This window comes from Rhyacophila brunnea, unplaced genomic scaffold (genome assembly GCF_057557595.1).
Source record: "Rhyacophila brunnea isolate RB1 unplaced genomic scaffold, BYU_Rbru_1.0 scaffold_12, whole genome shotgun sequence".
In the NCBI taxonomy this organism is placed as follows: Eukaryota; Metazoa; Arthropoda; class Insecta; order Trichoptera; family Rhyacophilidae; genus Rhyacophila; species Rhyacophila brunnea.
The window spans coordinates 5,608,357-5,631,198 of NW_028232774.1; the positions used below are offsets into that span (position 1 = coordinate 5,608,357).

Sequence of the window (22,842 nt, forward strand, 5' to 3'; positions counted from 1 at the left end):
ATAGTGTTGATTAGTTTTTAAAATTCAATTAAGCTCTGCGTAAACCAAGCCATAATAGATAATAGTCAAAAAATATTAATCTATCAATAAAATTTCTAAAATTATGCCTAACTTTAGATATTATTTCATAGATAGAAGAATATTTTTTATCGATTGTGGCTGTGTGAGGCAGGGTTAAAAACTAACCAACACCATCTGTAATTACGTATTCTTAATTCAAAGGAAACAAATAATTATGCCTCAAAAAGTGTGCACTATTTTTGTCAGGTCGCCCATAGCAAACCTAAACTATTATGGTACGGTTAATTGAATTTAAAAAATTAACCAGCACCATCTACAATTTGTATTCTTAGTTCAATGAAAACAAATAAGTATGACTGACAAAGTTTAGTGTGTAATATATTTATATCGGATGTTAACAGCCTACCTCCACCTTTCGGCACTGTTATATGGACATATTAATGTCAATATTATTAAAGTATATAAGTACATTGAAAAACTCATTTTAACTCGTTAATATATTAAGTTTGTTTTAGCTTAAAAAAAGGTTCTCTTCAAAAATCTTCGTTATGATTGAATTGTGCTTGAGTTTTTTTTTGAAGGATCGATCCAGGTTTAGCAATTTGTTTAAATAAAAGTTTTATTAAATTTGTAGATTTTTTTATTTTTGTCATTTATAATAGATGTAAACATCAATATCTTTTAAATAATAATATAAATGATCAAGCACCTTTCTCTTTCATTCTCTTAAATATTAGAATATCATTTTTTTACACGCGGCATTACATCAACTGTAATTTCGCAAATATTACATAGAGTATTCTCTAGGTTGTGAAACAATAAATTTCTCAATAATTAGAAAAACAATGTTCATAAATAAATTAACTGTGATTTTGTAATATAAAAATATTAATCAAATTTAATGTTTCATTTGAAATCATTTTATTAGAAAGAAATGTACAAAAATATTCTTTAGAAATACCCTCCCATGAGATTTTCACGCCAACATTTCATGAAATAATTTTTACGGTATCAAAAAATACCATGTTTTGTTTAAATGCATTGATAAAAAAATAAGTTAATGTTATCATTTCAAGTAAATATCATTTGTATTAAATTTGATAACCTTACCAGCTAATCTAATATTAAATACTCAATAATTTTTACACTTACAACTAGTAACAGTCAGTTCATTAAAATGCATTAAATTACCTATATACATAATACAAAATAAGTTTACACAGCTGCTTTAGTGTTGTCAATAATACAAATTATATATCCCGCCTGCAGGATTTTATTTGATTGGAAAATTCTGTCTTTTTTTTCACTGTCATTGAAAACAGCGATGACATCTATCGTTTTGGTCTTAAACCTAATTAAAATTATTGAAGTAGTAGCAATGAGATAGCTATCTATCAACGGTAATACTATATTATAATCTAATTATTATCTTGGAGTCTTTGACGCAGGGATTGAAGCTCTTGGTGTATTTGCATGGGCAGATCATCCCCGACTTGTTCGATGAAATATTTTTCTATCGCGTCAGCCTGTAAACAAAAAAAGAGAGCAATTAATTTAAAATTCAGTCAAGATATAATGAAAAATATCAATTCATAAACTCATCCAAATAAATTATTTTGAATCAACCAATATTGTTTAGCTTAATGCAAGATAATATTATAATGTTTATTGAAGCTTATTATAATTTTTATATTATAAACAAACATACAATTTGTAAATCTATAAATAATATTAACAAAATCGTTTTAGAAGTAGTCTATAATATTATAATAGTCGAAATATATTGATGGAGAGTGAAAAGTTTAATGAAGAAACAAATAAATAAAATCATGGCTCACCTCATCGAACCAGAAATCTCGTGGTACGTCGAAGAGTTCTTCAGTGTTAATCTTTTCACTGAGTCCTTCGAGGTTGAGGGAATCCATTGTTGGCAGAAGACCGATGGGGCTGTCCACATAGCATGGCTCCTCATCGCAACGTTTTAGCACCCAATCCAGAACACGGCAGTTGTCACCGAAACCGGGCCAGAGGAATTTACCCTGATAAACAGAATATCAAATTAATATAACGTAGAACAATGATTGATGTTTGTATAACAGATAATATTTTGATCAATATGGTATATTGGTCCAAATACAGTGGAACAGAAAGGAATTTTAGAGTGAAAGATTTTCGAATAATAGAATTCAATAGTATTTTAGATATTTTTTTGCTTGTGAATTTGCAAGGTGTTTTACTTACTTCATTGCTTTTCCTGAACCAGTTGACGTGGAAAATCTTAGGGAGTTTTTCAGGAGTTGTCCTATCAGCCATCGACAGCCAATGTGAGAGGTACTGTCCAAAGTTGTAACCGAAGAACGGCCTCATTGCGAAGGGATCGTGCATTATCATTTTGCCCTGTTGATTAAAAAAACAATTATTAGTCATTGGATTTAAAATTCAGATACTTTGATTTGACTAACAATTGATTTTAATCCATTGTAATTAGAAGGTAACATCATCATGAATATGCTTTAAATCATCGGTAGAAGCGTCATAATTAATTTAATTTAAACTCTTTATTATCAATATATTGTTTAATTAGATATTCAACCATTGTTATGGCGTTATAATATATAGTATTATTAAAAGATAGTAGGTGCTTACACTGAATTCCGCCGCAGCGGTTGCTTCGGATCTCATGGCGGCTCCAAGGAATACGCCGTGACTCCAATCTCGAGCCTGGAAGACGAGGGGCACTCCCGACGGACGCCTACCTCCGAGCAGGATTGCAGAAATAGGAACACCTTCGGAGCTTTCCCATTGCGGGTCAATGGTGGGGCATTGAGAAGCGGGGGAACAGAATCTGCGGAAAAGAGAGAAAAATAGTTTATTATTATTATTATATTTTCATAGTATGTACCTGCTTATAGATTGGCAATACTCTTTTTAGTGAATATTTATTTGTTTAACAATTCAATTTAAGATTATTTCTGCAGTCAATATGAAAATGAAATTTTTTAAGGTAATAAAACAAGTAAATTTGAATATTCAGTAGAATCTTCTAATAGCAATAAGCTAAAGTAAAAATTAAATTACCTTGAATTGGGATGGGCAGCAGGTTTCTTTGCCGTCTCTTCAGTCCATGAATTTCCGAGCCAGTCGGTGAGCTGTTCATTCTTTGGTAGCGGCCCCATACCCTCCCAGTACACTCCACCGTCACTGGTTTCAGCCACATTCGTGAAGACTGTATTCTTGAAGATTGTCTTCATTGCGTTTGGATTTGTATCCATGGATGTGCCTAAAATTAAAAATAGACATTGATAAATCAAAAATCAGATACTTAAATAGATAATCACCACAAGATTTTTTAATGGTATCTATTGTCAAAATAATTTATGTTAAAAATAGATAGGCACATGTCAAAGTACAAGAATGTGTAATTACCAGGGGCTACTCCAAAGAAGCCATTTTCCGGATTGATCGCCCTCAATTGGCCGTTGTTATCAAATTTCATCCAAGCAATATCATCGCCAACACACTCCACCTGAGAAATAATATAAACATTACTAAAAAAATGTAAAACACATAAAATAAAATTCATAAATTTGATGACATTGTTTTAGCTGAGTAGGTGTCAATCAGATACTACATAATTGGGGTTCAGGATGAATAATACAATTAATTATCTGCAGTGATGTTTACCTTGTATCCAGGAAGAGTTGGCATCATCATAGCCAGGTTGGTTTTTCCGCATGCAGATGGGAAAGCCGCTGCAACGTATCTCTTGCGGCCGGATGGATCTGTGATACCCATAATCTGTTGACGAATAATAAAATGAATCAATACAAATTCAACAGGATATGTTTAAAATAATCTATCAAATGTGGATTCACCGTTTATAAATAGATAAACAAATAATAACACACTCATAGATCGGTACGATTTATGTACATTTGTCTCTATTTGACCTGATTTATTATACCTAATAGTATAATTCAAATTAATCAAGTGTGGCAGAATAGAATTTGAACTCACCAGCATATGTTCAGCTAACCATCCTTCTCTTTTAGCGATGGTGGAACCGATTCTTAAAGCGAAGCATTTCTTTCCAAGAAGTGAGTTTCCACCGTAACCACTACCATACGAAACAATCTCGTTGTTTTCTGGCCTAGAGAAAAACAAATAAATGAAATTAATAAAGCATCACTATAAATGAAACTATATTATTATATTGGTGTAAATTTAACAAGATATGGTGAGTTTTGTTTTCAACTTACTTGTGAAGAATGATAGTTCTGGCTGGGTCACATGGCCAGTTTGGCATTGCGTGGATTCCATTTGAAGGAGTTCCAACGGAATGAAGGCACTTCACAAAGTCACCATCGTCCTTTTTCAGGATGTCCAACACTTTGGATCCTGTGAAACAATATAATTTGGGTTATAATCATTGCCATATAATAATATTATTACAATAAGTTAGCTACCAATCGAAAGATTTTAAAGTTACTACTTTCATAAACAAAAATGCATCATTTGGACAAAAGAGTAAATTCACTAACTCACTAATAATTAAGTAGTTTTTAAAAGACGTATATTTGACTTACCAACTCTTGTCATGATGGTCATGGAATATACAACGTAGGCAGAGTCAGTCAACTCGATTCCAATCTTGGAGAGGTTGGAGCCGATTGGTCCCATTGAAAATGGAATAACATACATTGTGCGTCCTGTAAATAAAAAAAAATAGTATTCGTTAGTTGGGTAATTTTGGTATCCCAATTTAGGTATGCATGTATATGTCAAAACAAATGAAAACTCTAACGAAGGTATTATTTACAATGTTGAAAAGTAATATTGTGTAAGTATATTATAATATTATGAGTAAATTACAAACCTTGCATGCATCCTGGGAATCTTTCAGCAATAGCGGTGGAATAGTCAGGTGGGCTGATCCAGTTTCCGAGAGTGCTAACTCCTGGGGGACGAGTGGCAACATCGCGCTGGTGAGGAGAGCAAATGAAAGTCTTGCTTTCAACTCTTGCGACATCAGAAGGGTTGGTTCTGGCCAGCCAACTACAAGTAAACAAAACAATAACCTATTAGTAATATTATAATTAGTTGGGTATTTTTATACAAGTATTCATTGGTTTTTTTTTTTTAAATATATATTATGCCATTGTATAAGAGGAATTAATTAGGTACTCACCAATTGTCATATTTGTTAAGCTTTGAGATAGTTCCATTGGCTTGCATGAGCTTCAACAAGGAAACGCCTTCGGCAGCACTTCCATCACAAATGTGTACCTTCTCTGGCCTGCAGAGAGCCACACTTTCTTCCACGTAAGACTTCACCTAAGAAAACAAATCAGCTGATAAACTACACCATCTACATTTTGTCATTTTGTAAAAGAAATATATTTAACATACTTACATAACTTGAAAACTATATGAAATATTCAATATATGGAATGTTACATTCTCAAAACCTTGTGAATTATTCTTTGAATAAAAGAAATGGTTTGTTAAAAATATATTTAGTTGAGTAGGTAGATAGTATTACTTTCATCAAACATTACCTACAAGACAGAGTGTCGCTAATGATTTATTGTAAATGGACATTATTTTAATTAGATAATTAACATACTACATTATTATCGACATTTATTATATTTTTAATTTAAATTTTGGCAGTCATATAAGATTCTAATTAGTTTCTAAATAGACGTTGCCACTATCAAACAATGGATAGAAGAATTTTAATTAAACCTAATTGCATTTTATTTATAATAATAAAAATAAACAAAAAATAAATATTATTATAAAATTATTTATAGCCGTAATTAGTCTAGACACAAGTATATTTTATATGTCTAGTAATAATGAGAAATGTAGTATCATAATCAGTGCAACGATTCACGAAGACTTTGTGTACCTACATGAATAATAAATTAATAATATTGCGTTTCCGAGGACAATTAATAATGTATTTAGGTACTATGAATAATTAATACTAACGGAACGGTAAAGAAAAACTCGTAATTAAGAATATTAGCCTACCTTCGGAGGAAGGGATGCGATAGTCGTGTAGACACCTCTGAATTGGGGTGAGTTTGCCACCAACGGGATGCAAGATTTGGGGTTGAGCGCCGCCTTTCCACACTGCAATGGGACAGCTGATCCCTTGCACCTGAAAACAAAAGATAACCCATCTTACACACAGGCTTTCATACACATAATAATAATTATTTTTTTCCTACCATGTCCGATACTAATAAGATCATATCGTCACCGTTCAGGCAAAAGTCACCAACCCTCAAAAAGGCAGTTTTGAGTTGAGTATGTCACCCGAAACGTAAAATTATGGTCCTTAAGATGCAAAAGTCACCATGGTACATTATTTAGTAAAATGTTGCTTAAATCCGAATTATTTGATTTTCACTGAATGGCTTTCGATAAAATCTTAACAAGCATAAGTCATTATAAGCGGATAGACATTATTGACACTATAAAAAATAAATCCTTAGTTATAAACATAGAAGCAAAGTCACTAAACTATGTATGGTGACTTACTGATTTGTCATTTGAAAATTTCTAATACTTGTCTGACACAGGCAACAATAACTACACAGAAATAGTTACTTTAGCTTGTCATAATAAGATCGCTTTGGTTCAGATTATTAACAAGCAAAAGTCACCAAACCACATTTTAGCCATCTTACCTCTTTCAAATCTTTCCAGATGTATTAATTAGCATCAACACGTAAAAGTAACCTAAATAACTTATTAAGAAGACATGAAAAAACTATGTAATGTAGATAAAACCTTAAAAACAGTAAAATCTGATATTTCCTTCATCTCCAAACTTTCAAATTACAATATCTCAAAATTATGTTTTTTGGGTTGGTGACTTTTGCCTGAACGGTGACGATATGGGCCTCCACAGAATCGATTATCGTACCTGGGACCCACGACGCTATAGGCCATTAATATCATAATCATATTAATATTTCACTTTTTAAATTCGAAATATTAAACTTTTATAATATTACACAAAACAATCCACTGTCTTACGATATCTACTATCGAGAATTTGGTTGCATTTTTGTATAGAATATTATGTTATACCTACTTATATTAATTTGCCAAAAAACATTTAAACTTGTACTAAACAAGGAAAGAAATTTTCATAGGTTTAAAACAAGGGGCGGCAGGTTATATGAAAGTATGGTGAAGCAGGCAGATTATATAAAAAAAAGTATAGTATAGTGAGGTGAGGCTGGTAAATCAATTCGCGGCAAAATTAACGTTAACATTATTAATTATATAGGTACGTTGTAATGACGAATGTGCGAAGTAAATCATCTGTGATGCCCTACATTTTTTTTATCGCGTCGCTATTTCTCGTAAGTTGTCGGCTATTGTTAGGTTGCTTCATTCAGTTGTATGAGAAAGCCGATTTCTTGCACCTCTCTTTATTTAACACATCTATGGGTCTAAAATCTAAATAAATCGTTGATGAAAGTAGACTTTAACAATATAATATGTACGTATTATAGCTTTATGCACTATTATTTATTACATTGAGGTAGAACAATAATTATTTAAATGGAGTTCGAAGCTTCGGTGTAGCGCCTATCTACAGGTACGTTGGGTATCGTGCAGGCATTCGTCAAAAACAAAAGCTCTCGACAGGTAAAGCTCGCGCACATTCTTGGAAGTAACGCAAAAAAGCTTCACCAATTTAAAACTACAGTCTAGCCTTTATTTTGCAGTCAATGTGCTTTTACATAAATTACTGCTGCGGCCGTCTTATTAATATTCAATATAGCAGTGTCTCAAATTGTATTATAATTAGATATTGATTATTTTACCACCCTTACGATATAATAATATTATAATAATTATATTCACATGCGATCAGAAGCTTCTTGTAATGTGACTAGTCTACGCGTATATGAAACAGTCTATTGTTACAATAATGATTCTTAGAATTTCTTATGATAGAAAAAAGTCATATTAAAACATAGATTAAAATTACAATAAAAACGTCTTAAAGATAACGCATATATATGAAACTTGATAAGGTTGAAAATACTATACCAACTAGGTACCTACTAGGATTATTTCTCAAATGATCAAAGATTAACTAAAATTGTTATTAATATACCTATGTATTTTTAAAATGCAATATTATCAAAGAGTTTTCACAATAATAGAATAAACTTTTCTACGATGTTTTGAATGATTATATTTTTAAAAAATAATACCATAAACGCAAATGTTTTACCTCAAACGTAGGTATAATATGGGTATTTACATCCCAGCGTTTTTTTGGGTTGCGAATTGAGTTTAGGTTTTTACATCGTTAATAAAAATTTATTAGATAAATAAATTCTAAACCTAACTGCCTATTCGAATTGAAAAAATACTGACACACCATGTCTCTTACAAGGTTTCTTAAAAAAAGTATAAATGTAAGATATAATTTTGTATGAACAGTGGCAAGTTGTACCATTAAGTATATTTTATTCAATTAAATTATTAAATTGATTAAAACACGTGATATTTATTTTTTACAAATACCTAATTAAAAGGCGCAGGAATTTAAACCTAGGTATATTTAGAAAAGTAAAAACACTGATTTAATAAAACTTTAGGGATTAATAAGCAACTTACGGCAGTCTGGTGTATATTTCCATGGCTTCAGGCATTTTGAATATATTTCAAATAAGTATTCAAATACAACACAAAAAAAAATTACAATTTCTCAGTGAAACAATAACAAGAAAATACCGATGAAGCACTACGGTATGACAAAAACTCGGATAAATATTTGAAAATGATATTTTCCATCTAATAAGTTTGTATAGTTTAAAGAAATTATAAATTAATATAATATTCACTTGTAGACGATTGACGTTTGAATGAAAAGTTTAATACTTCGCATCGTTTTTATACTCGTCTGGCCCCCAGATGTGAACCAATCAAATCGCTTTATCTTGGAGGTGTGTTAGAAATACTGCCGCATTTATTCGCTCAAACGGCTTTTGCTGATGTAATCCAAACTTTGCCTTGCAATCTGTTTATGGCTGCGCGCGCGTATCAGTCGCAGGACTTTCGGTGAAATACCTCGTATGTCGACAGAGAGATAACGGAGTTGGCACTTTGATCTTGTCACATTTGATTGATTAATTGAAAAAAAATACAGTAAGCTAGGTATCTACAAGAGCAGTGAAAACCCAAATTTAAAAAAAAAAAAAACGACGTAGAACCTAATTTTATGAATGACTGACAACATAATACTTACGATTATAATCATACAACTCGGAATCGTTTGAAAGCATGAGATAATAAACATTATTACACTTACACAGTATCCATTATTCGGATAAATAAACTAATCTTAGGTATTTAGTGACAATTTTCATATTTCCTATTTTCTCGTCCTGATAATAAACTACAATACCTATCCAAAAAGTAAGAGTATTGAAACTTATTTGCAATTAAATAGATAAGCAAGTACTACTATTAAGGCCATGCATTAGTAGAGGCACGGTCTAAAAAGATCGTTGCTAGGCGATGCGCGGACTGCGGGTCGCGGGTGCAAATGACACCTGTCAAACGAAATATTATTTTTCATATAAATCCAACATACGTTCATTTTATGTTCTGTTTATTGTTCTATTAGTAACAATAATAATATATTCATTGACATGTTTTCTTTTTAAAGTAAATGGGTAACGTTTTTAGTCATCTTTACACGATTTTAGAATTAATTTACCCGTCGCCATCACGCAGCAAAGTGACGTGCTTCTGGCTCGAGATTCTCTCAGTGAATGGCAGCGAGTCCAAAATTTCGTCGCGCCTACAGTTGGAAATTATTTGGCGTTTCACTGATGCGTCACCTTAAGTCTTTCAGTGCTAGGCACGTAACCATTAGTTGGACATTAGATATAATTAGCATGATATTTAAATGTGGTAATTAATTAATAATTATCTGGTCAGCAGTGAACTATTAATGTCTAGTTCAATTATTGTGTCTTTCCATCTTAACGTTAATGACAAAAAAAACGGTACTGTTCGGTTAAAGCGGATACAGCGGAAAACGCATTTTGAAAATAGCCGATAAACTGGATTATTTGTTAGGTTAACCTAACCAAACCTAACCTAACCTAGCCTAACCCAACCTAACCTAACCTAAACTAACAAATAATCCAGTTTATCGGTTATTTTCAAAATGCGTTTTCCGCTGTATCCGCTTTAACCGAACAGTACCAAAAAAGCTTGTTAGAAAGTTAGACTACACAAAAATATTACTGATATTATAATAGAACTTTGTGAAAAGCCATTGTACCTAAACAATAAAATAATACAAATTATATCGTATTGTATCGGGATAGATAAAACCAATATAGGAACTGATTTACATGGTTAAATTTAAAGAAACATTTTTAACCCTGATCTGTTGTTAAATTTTAAATTTGTTAAAATAAAGGAACCCGAATCTTTTTAAATAATTATTTTGTATAGTGAATACGATGAAGTATTTTTTTTTTTGTTGTATGAGAACAATACCAAAAAATAGGTTCTAATACTTTCATATTCTTATAATTTGTTTTTAAATCCTTATATTTCCTCCTTTAATTCCTCCTTATAAATACAAAATCTGTATATTTTCTATGGGTATAATATAAATTAATTAACTACTGACATTGCGCAGCGATAGAAAGGACCTTGAAGTAACCCTTAAAAGCCTTCGACATCGATTCAACATTACCGCGTGGATTATTATGACGCGCTCATTTACAGCTGCCTTTCGTCAGATACGAAGTATTTCAACGTCCCGCCGTAGCGACATGTTTTGATTATTTTTTATATGTTTGGCCAAGCCCCCGACTGTTGCCAGCCGACTATTGACATACTAAACAAGTAAATGTCGCTATACGCATAATAAACTAATAAACTAATACTTTTTTCTTTGTACTTTTTGTTGTGAACGCTTTAAACTTGTATTTTATATCGTTGGCATCTTAATATTAATTGAAATGCTAATAATAAACATATGACCAAAAACTTGTCCATAATAACTTATGTAGTGTAGATAAAAATAAGATTTTGTATAATTTAAAAATAGATAAGATGTCATTCTAATAAGTAGATAATATGTAATAAAATAATAATCGTTAAAAATATTTTATTTATGTTTTACATCTTCGTGCTTGTGTTTAGATAATGAAAAATTTTCGGGCATTTTCCTCAAGGGGAAATATATATTCTTAACTAGGTTGGTAAATGATTTTTTTGCATGTTTTTTTAACTAAAAAAACATTAGGTAAGTATAATAATGGGTGGCGTGCCAAGGTCATTTAAAAAAAATGAAATAGCATTTTTAGCTCTCTCCCCCCCCCCCAAACTAATTTAATTTTCAGATCAAGAGTTTCTTTAAAATTTTCTTTACGCCCGAACGGTTTTCTCTAAAAGAAAAAATCAGTCAATAATCAAGAGCTTTTCTTCTAACTTTTTTCCCCTAAATGCTCAGATATTCTACTGGAAATGAATATTCTGCCAGTACCTACTCTCTCTTTTCCTTTCAAAGATACCCAGCATTCTGATCCATACATTAATACTGGACTCAGGAGAGCTTTATATAGGGTCGTTTTGGTTTTTCTAGAGAGTGCCTTACTTTTCAGAATTTTGTTTTTGAATGTATGAATGAATGAATGTTTGAATTTCGGAAGACCAAAATAGCACCTGTTGGCGAGGTTGAATCGGCGATTTATTCATTCGCTTGTGTTATTAGTTATTAGTGTTTGTGACAAGGGACACTAGATAAACAAATGAATCCACAGTTTCAAAAGCATCAACGCCAATAATAAGGATGTTATTATCATTTGTTGCACTGTAGAAAACTGACATGATTTTTTCCCATATTTCCAGCAGCACGGAAATAAAATGCCTGTTTTATAGGATAGTGCTGTAATTAGGGAGCTTAAAAATGTTTTCTTACAAACAATTAATTAGTTTTTTTTAATTCAAAACCAGTAAGTATCTACTAAATATTATTAGGAAGGAAAGTAAGAAGTTAAGCTTTTCATTCCTCACAGACGTGAGCTTTTAAAAATCCAGTGTTCCGCATATACCTACGTCACGGTTTGGAATCACTGGGAAACTAATATATATAACATTATATATATATAACTAAATAATGTCAAAACGTTAACTATATAATAATATTATATTTTACTAGATACTAATAAGAGCTAATAATAAATCATAGCGTATAATATCATATCTCAAAAATAATATCGAGCGTTGTGTGTATTATGTGCATTATATTTTTAACTCGAGTTTGAAGACCCATTTATCTACGCACTGTCTTATTCACTTCTGACATTTAAAGACGAATCAAAGTTGAATTAATTTATCGTCAATAACTTTGTCGCCGTGCATGTTTGTTATTTTTTGTTCACAGTGTGAACAATATTTGTGATGTGGAATAAGAAATGTGTTTGCAAAGGCGAGCCTTCTCAGTCGTCAACCAAACTCCTGCTGAATAAATAATACAAAAAAACATCATCACGCGAATAAAAAAAACACAGTGTGTTAAATAAATTATCGCTGTTGCTAGTTGAGTAAATTTATATTTATTTAATTTAAATCCACAAAATGATATCTGATGTTATTTTTCTGGAAAGTTTGTCCGACCAGTCAATTGTATACTAATGAAGTGACGGAACACGTTTTTTTTATTATGGTCATAGGTAGTTCAATTGTTTTCTTCTCGGCGTTATCATGCAGATATGTCATTAAATATAAGAATTTCATATTAATGAGGAAGTGTACTATAATTTGATGTATAAAAACGATTAGCATCTTAAAAAAGTGAAAATGCGTTAAGTAATTTAAAAAAATAATAATATCGGAAACACATTAAAAAATCTCGAAAAATTCTTTCTAATAAATACATTTGTTTCTGAGGCTACCCTAATTAAATTTTTACCTTACTATTTTAAAGGTTCTTCTAACCGAAACCATTTGCGGCTTTAATACAGTCAATAATAATAACAGCTTTACACACTATAGAGATTAGATAACAATACAACATGTATGTTTTTTTGCTAAGTAATACTAATCTAATAATATATAATATGAGCCCTAACTAAGTGCGCAGGCAAAATATTCTGAAAATGCAATCTAGTACCTGCCACTGAATTGTTTAAATCATACCTATACCTATAAAAGGGTTTATTTTTTCATTTTATTTTATTATTTTACTAAATTGAAATCGGGCTTTACCCAATATGCAAATCAAAACATTCCAAATGACAATGTGCACAGGACGAATCAGTCAATCATCCAAAGACAATGGACTGGTTATCTTTTGGAGTTTTGCAGACTAGATAACCTTCAGGGAAGACGAAAGCTTTACGTCGGCACGCTGGAGCGACCAACTAAAGGACTGCACTCTGCAAACTATCCTGAGAGAAACAGAGGACCATGAAGGGTGGAGCATTTAGCGGCCGTATACCACGGCATTCAGTTGACTTGAAGAACAAACAGGCCAGTTTTAAATTAAATTCTCTTGAGGTATCCGTAGCAGCCGTAGCACGTATCTGAACCAAGTCCAACGTCGCTTCTTTACTGTCAGCGTGATCAGAGGCTGCGTGGTCCTCGCTTATATTCTTATTACTCCTCAAGTTATACCATCGCATACCCAGTATTTGCTACTACAGGCATATGTTGCCGAAGCTCAGTATTGGATTGTTCAGTATTGCTCAGTATTGGAGTCTTCGTAAGGTGCCGTGACTGAGCGTCGAATAGGACGACCACGGAACAAATTAATACTGAGTTCCTTGAGGACGACGAATTGGTAGACCATGGCTGACAGGGCTCTAGCCTGGGGCCCGGGATCAGGAGGGGCCCGGCGAGGCCAGTCGACCAGATAAGTGAGATAAACACACAACACAAATTTTCTTTAATAGTAAAAAAAGTCGCCTTCAGCAATGTTCTTACTTAAAATTATATGGTTGTACGATAAAATTTTAAATTGTGTATCGACACTCAACAACTACTCTCTAATTCAAATGGATGTATTAAAATATACAACAAAAAACACCAAATATACACATTCATTTTACCGCGTACACCATTTGGAAAACGCTACTGTAGAGCATCACACTGCCTTTATCCTTAGCGATAGTGCCCATAGAACGCGTCGAGCTGGCGAAGTCGGCGAATGAAGCGTTTATTCATAACCATAATCACACGTCTCTTGCCGCGCATTACTCTTCACCTATGTAATAAGCGGCCCAAGCAGCACAAAATAATTATTATTACAGCGTCTCTCATAACAAAGCAATAAAAATATTATATTATTTCGGGGCTTGTAATTAATATTTACGACGACATTATTCAACCAGTGAAATATAGGACATGCAATAAAATTAAACAATCAGTTTTCTGTTATTAAATAATGACTTCTCGCCCGTCGATCGACGACGCCGTCCAGAGCGTGATTTTGCTCGCTGTGTTCAATGAATGGACTCCATTGTATTTTCTTTCATTCGTATCGCCGAGAAGCGGTGATTCGCGAAAAAACGATGATTCATGCGGCGGGCGCGTATAATGCGTCGTCAAATCCAGTGGGCGCTGGCGTATTTGATTACGTTGTATTTTCGTTGATTTACGCGCCACTTGTGAAATTTTGCGCGAGAGCCACACTTGCTGCGTTAAGTGGGTTTTACGCCTTATGCCAGCGCTCCATTGGCACGCAAGTCAGACGATTTACAGTCTTCGGACTTTTTTTTCGCGTGGAGCACCCCAGATCTGCAGACTTTTTAATCCGCAGACCAGGCTCGCTGGATTTCAAACATGTTTGATATTTTTGCCAGACTTCGTCAGTCGATCACTATGCGAATTCGATTTGTTATTAATACGCAATCATTCGGACCGGAAAAAAATCTGTAATTGTTTTAAACATTTTTATTGATTAATTTGTTAATTTACACATTATAAAATGAGAGATTTACAATTAATTTTTTTATTTGTATTTATGAAATTCATAAAATAAATCGTAAAACTTGTGTTGTTTTCACTGCTATATTATTTTATGCAAGTCTACATATAAATAACACAAAATTATAGGATTATCGGAAGACATTACGAGAATCATAACTTTTCACTTTTGACAGCTCGACTTTTTTATTCGTTCGTTGATCAGTAGCCGAGCATAGACAAATCGGACGATTTATTGTCCTCGGACTTTTGGCTCGCCAATGGAGCGCTGGCATTAGAGATATGTAGGGGGGGCGCCAAAGATCATAGCATGGGGACCTGGTTCATGATGCGGGGGCCATGAGGTAGACACAAATAGGTAAGTACTAGGAAGATTTATTTAATCCATATTACGGATTTTTTTTTAAATACTTACTTAATTATTAGATTTAAATATTATAATGTACTACAATAATCTACAACCGGGTTCTAACATTGATACATTACATATTATATAAACTTGTGGATTGATTTAACGAAAAATTTATATCCATGACTCTGTACTTCAATTTTATTATGAATTATTGTGACTTATTATGTTTATATAATATTATATATTTCTTTTCACATGACCGACTAGAATATTTTGATTAAAGTTCACTCAATGTCACATTCTGAAGATATTTTTTTTATTATTTATTCTAGAAAATTAATCGCATATCCTCGGATACAGCTCGACAAAAACAACAGAATAAAATAAAATAATGTGAATCCGAAAAAATAAAAGAGATAACGAAATTAATTACCTCGTGTGAGAATGAACTTTTTAATGTTGTTATTAATTGTAACTCTCGATTCGCAATAAATGTCGCCATCTTTCAAACCATTTTCCGGACAAAGAAGGTACAAAATTATTTATTTTACTTATAGTGAACATTACAAATACTTAATAAATTCAAGATGTTCACAATAAGAAATGTTAGTAAACATCATATCTACAAAAAGTTCATGAAAATTCAGAGAGAGAGTAGTAGGAAGTATTTATAAAAGTCCATCTAAATTCTAAGCTCACCTACACGCAAATAGAATACAACAATGTCCGAAGCGATTTAGTAGATCACAGTTATTGTCCTCACAATTTGTATTACCAATGGTAGGTTAGTTCTGAACACTGGGATGGAAGGGAGAGTGGAACAACTTAACCTTGAAATTGTGCAGATTGCGATTTCTTCTACTGCGCACGAATTACATGGGGTAAAATTAATTATCGTTACCATTATTATTTCCGACTGCTTATTGCATTGTTTTCTCTCGCTCGGCGTCGCTCTACTGCGTCATATTTCTTTTTAAAACTATCGAGTTTCATGCTTATGTGATAAACTGATATGTTTACAATCAGGCACACAGGTCAACGCTACAAACAATGGAGTTCTCGTTTACACCCCGTATAAATCAGAAAAAATGTAATTATAGCATTGTTGCCATGAGTTCATATTATTAATTAATTAGAGGTCATTTATGGCTTTGCGACAATGACAGAATTCTTGAGAAAAATATTTAGATTCATTTTAAAAATTAAATATTTTACTTATGTAGGTACATAATATGTATGAAAATCGAATTGATCAGAAAAGCATTGTAATATTGTGTCAATCGCAAATAATCTCGTGTCTGTGACGTTTCGAGAGAATTCTAGACGACAAGACAAAAAGCTCACGACCAAGTAAGTAGGTACCACAACGACGTTTTAATATTATTATTTTCACTGTCTCAGAGACATTTTTTCAAGCGAAAATCATAAATGGTCACTTTGGGATCACTTGCGCAGCGATGTAAAGCCTTATTGGCTGCAAACTGTTCCATACGAATCAGTCGACATTTCATTGGCTGCATACCAATAGACCAACCAATGAACGACCCAAATTGTTTTAGGAAATGTCAAAAAAAATTAAGCACCGCCAAGACAGGGATGGATTATTTATGTGAGGGTGAAGCCTGGAATATGCTGAAAACCCCCGGAAGGATCAATCAATCAAAATCAAAAGAGAGAAAACTTCAGTTTCAAAAGATTAATGCATTAATTAAAAACGTAGACACAAATGCCAACATATAATTAATGTTGCATCATCAGCCTTTCACTGAAAATTTTGATTACAAAATTATTGTATTGGTTTCTCCAGCATCTTCGTTCCAGTTATCCTTATTTTTATTAAATACATGAATAATAATAACATAATTTTATTTCTATTTTTTTATTATTATCAATTATTCATAGTAAGTAGGTAGGTAGGTATATCATTATTTTTTATATTATTTACTTACCATATCATTTTGCGAATCTCAATGCCAAATCGAAGCGTTGGTACATAGTTACATGTCATAAAAATTATTTTTAGCCCAAGTTCCACAAATTCAGTTACAGATAAGGACTGTTATGCCAAAATGTTATCAGTGTTATCACTTGAATAAATAATTTGGTAAGTAGGTGCACAGGAAAACATAAAAAGTACTCTTCAACACCACGCTAAAATTGTGCATAACAAAATAGCTACTTTATTCGTGGATATTTTCACAGAAAAGCCGATATATTTTTGTGAAATCTCTATGTACATTAAATAAAAATATATTGCCACGAACGTTCCCTTTGTGCGAATCATGAAGTCACATGAGCGGCTAATTTTGTAAATAAATATGTGTGGGAAAATATTATTGCTTAGATAAATGAACTAGTCAAAATTTGATGCTGCGCCACGAAGTGCCTACAGTCGCGACTGGGGGGGGGGGGCGGATCCAATAAGACGAGAGCTTGCGGAGATGTATTTATTGGAAAAGTGGACTGGTGAGTGCGGAGTGTACCTAGTAAAATGCGGATGTCCGTGGTTTAAGCAAAAAGCAACAAGAAGCTGTACATAGTAGACCTGCGAGGTTTTGTTAACCCGACCCCATCACGTTGTCTTAAAAATAAAAAATGAATTAATATATAATATATTCGAAATGGAACTCCCAGTATAATATGTCTTTCTACAAAGCATGCTCGCTTTTCACACTCTTGAATCTTTTTGGTCACTTCTGCTCTTGAGACATTTTTGCCTGCTCTCACGAGGTATGGTTTCCAATCATGACGTCTTAAAGAATTTTAATTTATATACAACTGTCGATTACCAAAGTGGTATCAGGGCATGACCTTGAGTCAGAACCGTTTCCCCGTGTAAAGCTTATTAGCGAAGGGTGCAATTCGCTCCCCAAAGACGTCATATAGGTACATTTTCAGTGATGTGCTATGCTGTGTTTGTGTTTTTTGTCTTCTCTCTGGTGAGGGTAATATTTGCATAGTAATATGTATTTTTATTGAACTTGTTTGATTAGAACCATTTTGTTTTTCATTTAAAATGTCATGCTGTGAACGTCCTGAATCCAGATTTTTTATGTCCACAATGTATTTTTTTTAAATAAACAAATACCATTATTCCTGCCTGCTAATAGGTACCTACGCAAAGAATCAACTTCCTTCCAATAACGTCCAACGAATCGTCCAATAAGCAAACTCAGTTTCTTTTGATAAATCAAAAATAATCACAGAGTACTAAAATAAAAAGATGCTGTAATGTGTCATAAAATTACAAATACAAGTGCCTGACTTGATTTATTAACGTTATTAGCAACGGTCATTGGAACTGTAAGATTTGTCTTGTAGGCATGCACAATAATATTATCAATATTATATGTTTATATTTTATTTTGTTAGCGGGTATATAATAAAACCATAGTGATTACTGATTACCCCCAGTTGATAATGTCTACCATAAACAAAAAATATGTTTGTTTTTAAATGCATTTAAATAAAAGCAAACATATTATTATTCTAAAGAGAAAAACAAAGCGGCATAATAAATAATATTTTCGTAATGTTAATAGCCTTATGTAGGTACCAATATTAATTTAAGATAGATATTAGTTATTATTGTTTTCATATTTTTCCTAGTTTTTATAGTTTTGTTGATCCAAAAGAAGAGATTGTGGAATGTGGAATAAATTATCATAGGACAACTTTTAATATAAACACGTAATTGACAACCAACAATGGAAAACATTGCAGATGCTCAAAATTTCCTTTTTTCATGGGCATATAAATATTGTCATTTTTCATCCTATTATAATATTATATGCAAACTTTATACACTGGGCGATAAGAATATCTGTAAAAAAACGTATCGATTTTTTGTCACGTTATTGAGAACAGGATATACCTGCACAATATGTAGCCGACCAATTTTATTGTTTGCGTTGATATTATTATTTATGGGCTTATTGAAAAAAACTTATTACCACTGCGATAATTAGGACAAGTTACATAAATGCATATTATATATATGTTTTTTTAATTATTCCAGAGTTTTTATGTATTTTTTTAGTTTTTCTTGAGAAATGTCTCGATTTAAAGTATATCTGTAAACTGTAGTAAAATTTATTTGTCAGTGTGATTCGGTATTCTACGAATATTCTGGCTGATATCGTTTTAATGGTGTGATACCAGACACCTATTGAATTTATCAACTCTCTCATGTATATATAAGTAGGGTACATCATGGCTCCCACATCCTGAAGCGGAGCCTCCTACCTACCCCCATAACAATAAAAAAATGTTTCTAAAACTGAACTAGTTATCAATACTACAAAATATACAGTTGAAAAAGAAATAATTTCTCGTTGAATTCATCTATAAAAGTACCTACGAGACTCCTGGGTGATTCGGCGCCTCCAACTGGACATCGCCGATTGGACGACGGACATATGGGCGTCGCATACAATTATGGATAGCGCGAATAAACACACGTAGTTACTTTAGGACTTGAACAAGCAATTAGTCATGTAGATTATGATTATGATTGTTTCCCATTGCATCAGTGTCGAACACTTAGTATAACATCCACATGTTGTGATATTTTTAATTCAATTCTAAATTTCAAAGTAAAAAGTAGATGAGTTTGAATAATTCAAAGTCTAATAAATGTAGTTCTGCGTCCATCCGAACTACACATAGCTATCTTATCAGCGTATCTCTGGCGAACTTTGATAATCTACCTTCTGTTGATTTAGTATTAACGTTTTATAATCCAATTGAAAACTTTGATCCTTGCGTAAATCAGCGGCATCTGTGACGTCAGACGTGGAAAGGTGTGTCGATTTTTATTAAAATAATATTATTGACATGTTTTTACCTGTGGGATTGTTTTCTTCACATTTTACGTCGAAATATTGTTATCTTATCTGTTTATTTGAATTTTCAATCATTTTATAGATAGACCTTTAATGGCTTACATTTTCTATTGTTTCGGAAAACAGAACAATCGAATATTAAATATTGCTTGTCAAGATAATAAATAATATACATCATCGGAAATGACAGTTCCTTAAATTGATTATACCGTTAAAGCTACAACTCGCTTATTATACTTTCCGAGATATAATATTTCAATGGTTGTCGTCTATGGAGTCGTCCATAAATGATGTCAGATGATTGTCGGTTGCTTTGACCCCTGATACCACCCTTGTTTATATTACGTCACATTTTTTAACACCCCCCTCATTCCATAAGATCGATTTCAGTATTATGTTCTCAGAAAAAAATATGTAGCTGACACAAAGTTGTTTTTGATAATTATTCTACTTGGTAATTTTCCGACCATGTCCGATCCTAAGAAGATCATATGGGCCTCCTCAGATTGGTGGAGGTTTTGTATGAACAGATTTACGAGAAATGGATGTCAGCCACGTCTTGCTCAACCTATTAGGTCCATACTCTGATTCATACGCAAATTGAAAAACAATAGACAAACAGAATAGAATAGAATAGAAAAACAATAAAAAACAAAAACAAAAACAATGAAAAACAACTTGCCAGATCCAGGATTCCAACCTGGGACCCATGACCCTATAGGCCGACGGTTAAGCCATATAGCATACGATGTAATACTAAAGTAGAATTAACAAAAAAAACTCTACCACGTAAACGCCAGCTCAAATTAATATACAGAAAAAATGGGTTTATATTTTTTTGGTTTTGTCGTATCACATTTTCTACAACCCCCTATGCCCTTATTCATAAATAATATAGTTATGTCGAACCCCTCCCCTTCTTATGGCGTGACGTCATATATGGACGACTTCTATTTTTGACCCTGTATCAATATTTTTATTACAGCGTTTTTCTTAGCTCGTATTCTTATTTGTCCGGTGGTTGTTTGTCCAGTACGAATCTTGCAATCGATTTTTAACTAACTTCCAGACTAGCTAGACATTTGAAACTTTTAGAATATATCAGAACACGATGCCAATGTATTTTTTTAATACTTTTAGCCATCTTTAAGTAGAATTGAATTCATTTTCAGTTAATTCTGTTTTGTATGAAAAGTTATTTCGGAAGAAATCCGTAAAAAGTAAAACTATTATTGGTTGCTAAGTGGGTCCTAGCAACTAAATTATTAATATATACGTGCGTTACTATGGAAATCAATATGAAGTGTCAAAATGACATTTCAGTATATTTATTCAGTATTTCTATCAAGTACATTTTTTTTTTGATCGTTTAAGCTAGTCAAGTCAAGTTTATATGATTCAACAGAAAATTTAAAAACGTTGTATATAAAAAGTTCTTTTTATCTTGTAATTATTTAACTGTAAAAATAGGGCTTTTCTAATACATGTCACGTATTTACTTTATTAAAATGTAATTGGGTGAAATTAACGGACTAACATTCAATTTGCCGAACGCTGTCGGTTTTTTCCACAGTTCATGCATTTTACAATGAAATGGCAATATTATAATATAAATTAACTATTGCTAATTAATACTATCGACTATGTACGTCGTTATAGAATTATATATATTTAATTTCTATTTTTTTACGCACGGTAGGTTGAATCCGTTTGTGTGCAACGAAAAATGTCACAGCCGACTTGAAAAGCTTACAACGAAAAAATGCTCCTTTGTGAAGCGTTGTGAAGCCACAGTCAACTTCGGAAGGTTGCACCACAGTATACTCGAGCCACCAACCTTTTAATCTGCAGCCGACCAACACTGAGTTATATCTCCAGTTATATTGGTGAAAATATCGTCGTTCATTTAACGCGAAAATGTGGAAAAACATAACCCCGCCGGTTGGGCTCGATCAACCAACCTTCCAGTTAGCAATCTGACGTGCTGTTCGTCACGTAGGTTATGGTGACACAGAAATTTTTAGGGAACAATAAATTACAGAACTAACCATATGATTTGTTGCCTTATTTGAGTCGACCGGCCAACCGTGGAAAACCTCAGCGGAAATTTTACAATAGCATACCAGATATCGTCGGTTGAAACTATTCTTCTGTTATTGTATCAAAATCAAGAAAACTATTTAGTCTTTTTACAACTTAGATAGGTACTTTAATGGAGGTTCTGTCGAGCGTACCAAGCGTACATATACGCGTATAGGTACTTATTTTCCATATTATACTTATCTTCGAATACAATGCGGTAACCTGTTCGCAATAAATAAAGATTTTCGATGGTATATTTCATTCAAATTATAACGATTTATTTAAATGTGCACCAATCATATTGCATTCGGAGTATGAACAATAACTAGCACTACTATCTATGTTTACAGTTTCCTGCCACGCCCCGACTATAGTGGGCTATGCAGGCTATATAGTTATTTAAGTAGACTATGCCAGGCGTTACCAAACTTTTCGGTTCACGGCCCCCAAAACCGAAATCGACTCGTTCTTTTAAGTATTTCAAAATATTTTTACCATCCGATGACTCTTTCTTCAGTGAATATTTGGTAGGTATATTCCGCGGAA

At 32.6% G+C, this 22,842-nt stretch overlaps 1 protein-coding gene across 6 annotated transcripts in view; it reads right to left on the minus strand.

Moving 5' to 3' along the window:
- Positions 1–638: 638 nt before the first annotated feature.
- Pepck2 (Phosphoenolpyruvate carboxykinase 2) overlaps positions 639–22,842 on the minus strand; it is an 80,735-nt gene continuing 58,531 nt past the window's right edge. For 5 of the 6 annotated variants that reach the window (XM_085960681.1, XM_085960680.1, XM_085960683.1 and 2 more), the window contains exons 3-15: positions 6,061–6,190; positions 5,210–5,355; positions 4,898–5,076; positions 4,608–4,730; positions 4,281–4,419; positions 4,039–4,171; positions 3,706–3,819; positions 3,448–3,547; positions 3,100–3,301; positions 2,668–2,866; positions 2,263–2,418; positions 1,860–2,060; positions 639–1,547 (exon numbers count right to left, since the gene is read on the minus strand). In XM_085960681.1, coding sequence (XP_085816807.1) covers positions 1,440–1,547; positions 1,860–2,060; positions 2,263–2,418; positions 2,668–2,866; positions 3,100–3,301; positions 3,448–3,547; positions 3,706–3,819; positions 4,039–4,171; positions 4,281–4,419; positions 4,608–4,730; positions 4,898–5,076; positions 5,210–5,355; positions 6,061–6,190 — 1,930 coding nt within the window. In that variant the 3' untranslated portion in view covers positions 639–1,439. Of the gene's footprint in view, positions 1,548–1,859; positions 2,061–2,262; positions 2,419–2,667; positions 2,867–3,099; positions 3,302–3,447; positions 3,548–3,705; positions 3,820–4,038; positions 4,172–4,280; positions 4,420–4,607; positions 4,731–4,897; positions 5,077–5,209; positions 5,356–6,060; positions 6,191–8,679; positions 8,932–22,842 lie in introns of those variants that run through there. The other variant, XM_085960679.1, reaches the window with a different exon arrangement.